At 38.3% G+C, this 3,571-nt stretch overlaps 1 protein-coding gene across 1 annotated transcript in view; it reads left to right on the forward strand.

Moving 5' to 3' along the window:
- LOC107656776 (uncharacterized) overlaps positions 1 to 2,942 on the forward strand; it is a 6,615-nt gene extending 3,673 nt beyond the window's left edge. The window contains exons 4-5 of the mRNA XM_016444718.1: positions 2,077 to 2,364; positions 2,510 to 2,942. Coding sequence (XP_016300204.1) covers positions 2,077 to 2,364; positions 2,510 to 2,793 — 572 coding nt within the window. The 3' untranslated portion in view covers positions 2,794 to 2,942. The remainder of the gene's footprint in view (positions 1 to 2,076; positions 2,365 to 2,509) is intronic.
- The last annotated feature ends 629 nt before the right edge of the window (positions 2,943 to 3,571 follow it).

Raw genomic sequence — 3,571 nt, forward strand, 5'->3', positions numbered from 1 at the left:
AGATGACTCAGGTATATAGTTTATGTACGACCTGGAAGCATTTATTTAGCGATCGGCACTAAAACGTCATCTGTACGGAACATCATTGTGTACGGAACATGGTACATGGTTAGTACCTGAAAAATTCCCATACGACAGACTTCGTCTTGTTCAAAAGGGGGAAAAGTTCCAGGTTCCAGGGATTCATCTCCTTCGGCCATCCCACACACAGGTGACTCCGCTCGCACCAACCGGAGAGGGAGGGGTTGTTATGACTCGCTACGCTCTTCGCTGCATACAACTGAGGGAGTCCTGCACTTTCCATCTTTGACGACACGTAAAGAAAAACTGTGCATACCGCAGGAACGGTATAACGGAAAATTTTAGTGGGTTTGAAACCGTGACTTTTCCAAACCGCGGTATACCTTGAACCCGGTTATCGTCACATCCTTGGTAGCAAGCCAAATAGTATTTATTTCAACACTGAAACAAACGGCGGGTGGGTCTCTGTCTTGATCGGGGGTGAAAGAGGGAGAAAACCGAAGATGACACAGATACATAGTTTATGTTCGACTTGGAAGTATTTATTTAGCGATCGGCGCTAAAACATCATCTGTACGGAACATCATTGTATACGGAACATGGTTAGTCTACGTTACCTGAAAAATTCCCATACGACAGACTTCGTCTTGTTCAAAAGGGGGAAAAGTTCCAGGTTCCAGGGATTCATCTCCTTCGGCCATCCCACACACAGGTGACTCCGCTCGCACCAACCGGAGAGGGAGGGGTTGTTATGACTCGCTACGCTCTTCGCTGCATACAACTGAGGGAGTCCTGCACTTTCCATCTTTGACGACACGTAAAGAAAAACTGTGCATACCGCAGGAACGGTATAACGGAAAATTTTAGTGGGTTTGAAACCGTGACTTTTCCAAACCGCGGTATACCTTGAAACCGGTTATCGTCCCATGCCTACCTGTGGGATACCCCATTTACATGCAGCAGAAGAGGAAGTGATGTTATCAGTTTCTACAGAAATTGTTCTCCCTGCAAGATAGGACGCAAACCAGTTTAAAGCTATTCCCCTGATGCCTACATACTGCTCAAGACGTTTTAGCAAAATAGAGTGATCGATAGTGTCGAAGGCTGCACTTAAGTCCAAGAGAAGTCAACAGCCAGTAACAGATCATTTAACACTTTTAAAAGAGCAGATTCTGTGCTGTACTGAGCTCTGAATCCAGACTGAAACCTGTCTAATATATCATTATTTAGAAAGGAAGAAAGTTGACGAAAAACATCCTTCTCCAGTACCTTCGAGAGAAAACTCAGTGAAGACTTTTGTTAACATTTCTGGATTTATGGTGGAAATGTTCAGATTTATCATTCAGTTCATTTATTAATAAACACTGTTCAGGAATTCATTACAACTGCACTCGTACATCTGCTACAGCTTTATATTATTTTCAACAACATTTGAAATGTTAAAATGTGCCACTGCTAATATTGCTCTCTCTTATTGCCCTTATATTTTTAATAAATTTTTTAAGAAATATCTTTGCTGCAAAGTGCTGTGTTCCTTATTATAAACCATTGCTGTCCTTTTTTGGTAAAAACAGGCAAGAGTTCAAACTAAGTAGTTTATAAGGTAAACCTCTGGTCGCTGCATTTAGACTTCTGACTGAACCTGCTGCTTTCTATTAATTCATCAACCAGATCTCATTAGTCATTAGTGCTTGAGATTGAGCATTTAATGCTTTTATCTCATGAAGACACAATGAAGTAACCTGAGGTTAAGTGTTTAGATGAAGAGCACAAAGGCAAAATAGATCATGTCTCTGATGAGCAATGAGCATCCTTAATATTTACATTCATTTCTGATGCTAAATATTAGAGAAACTCCTCCATCAGTTCACAGCTGATGAATCCACTTAGATGCGTGAAGAAATATCTTCAGCAAAAGAAAATAGTTGACTAAATTATTAAATTAAGAATATTTTATAATAACATTAATTACTGAGAATAGACAGAAATGCATGCATTTTTCAGTATTGACACTTTAAATTGATTCTTATTGAATTCTATTGTCTGTATTTGCAGGAAACACATCTATATCTGTGTCAGGAAAAAAGGGAGGAAACGTCACACTAACATGTGAATCTGAGGCCGATGAGATTGTTCACATTGAGTTATTCAGTGAGTCAGAAGAGATAGATGTGTGTCAGGATGAAGAATGTAGTGGACGAGTGTTTAAAGAAGGAAACTGTGACGTCGTCATCAAGAATCTGAGCTTCAATGATGCTGGGAAATATATTTTGAGAATCTATTACAATAATGATCAGTCAGAGCTGGAGCCACAAATCAGGACGTACCAAGTTCATATTCATGGTATGAACTGTATAAACTGATAAAACCATCAGTATCTGCTTTTTTAAATGATTACATTTGGTTCCCCGATACTAAATATACATTTATGGCCTTGATTGATCGACAGCATTATAATAATGATTAATGTCTTTCTGTTTCTCCTCAGATGAGATTTCTGTGAAAACAGGCGAGGAGCTAAAGATGCATGTTCTGTTGTCTAATGCTGATAAAGTGGAGACAAGCTCTAGTGGAGAGTGGAAGGAGGTTCGGAGCAGAACTGATGGGGTTCAGAGCGATCGACTGAATGAAAATGATGAAAATCTGATCTTTAAATCCTTTGCATCAAGTGATGCAGGAGCATACAGAGTTCTGGATTCAGAAGGAGAAATCTTGATCACAGTGACAGTCACAGGTGAGAGAAACTCAGATATATGTGTAACGAAACTGTAAGTCTCGTTCCATAGGGGAAATGAAAGTTACCCTGGAAGACTTGAGAATGAAAGGATCTTGGTCCCCACTCTGGCGCTTTGAGTCTCAGTGTGCACAATGTGTGTATGTTTTATCTTACACTATTGTATAATATACTACAGGAATAGGTAGTGTAGGCTTCAGGTCAGTAGGTTTCAATACGGTGGCTTCCTGAAGTATAAGCATGTGATGTAAAGTGACAACTCAAATTCACATTCCCACCCACCTAAACCTAATAGTGCAAGTGAGACGCCCCTACTCCAAGGTAAGTAAAAAAAGCTTTCAACTGTATTGCTTTTAACAATTACTAATTTATTTTTCCTTTCCTTAGGAAAATGGATTTCCGTCTTTTTGATTTGTTTCAATAGAATAAGATAATAAAATTAAAAAGAAAAATAATAAAACAAGTTCCCTGGAATTTATTCTCCACTTTGGTAAACCTTCCAAAAGGTTAACAATTTCAAACACTTCTGTATAACACCTCAAATATAAGTTTCACAAACTACAGGTGCATCTCAATAAATTAGAATGTCGTGGAAAAGTTCATTTATTTCAGTAATTCAACTCAAATTGTGAAACTTGTGTATTAAATAAATTCAATGCACAGACTGAAGTAGTTTAAGTCTTTGGTTCTTTTAATTGTGATGATTTTGGCTCACATTTAACAAAAACCAACCAATTCACTATCTCAACAAATTAAGACCAATAAAAAAATCATTTTTAGCGAATTGTTGGCCTTCTGGAAAGTATGTTCATTTAC

Source organism: Sinocyclocheilus anshuiensis, unplaced genomic scaffold (assembly GCF_001515605.1).
Source record: "Sinocyclocheilus anshuiensis isolate Anshui unplaced genomic scaffold, SAMN03320099.WGS_v1.1 scaffold4340, whole genome shotgun sequence".
Taxonomy (NCBI): domain Eukaryota; kingdom Metazoa; phylum Chordata; class Actinopteri; order Cypriniformes; family Cyprinidae; genus Sinocyclocheilus; species Sinocyclocheilus anshuiensis.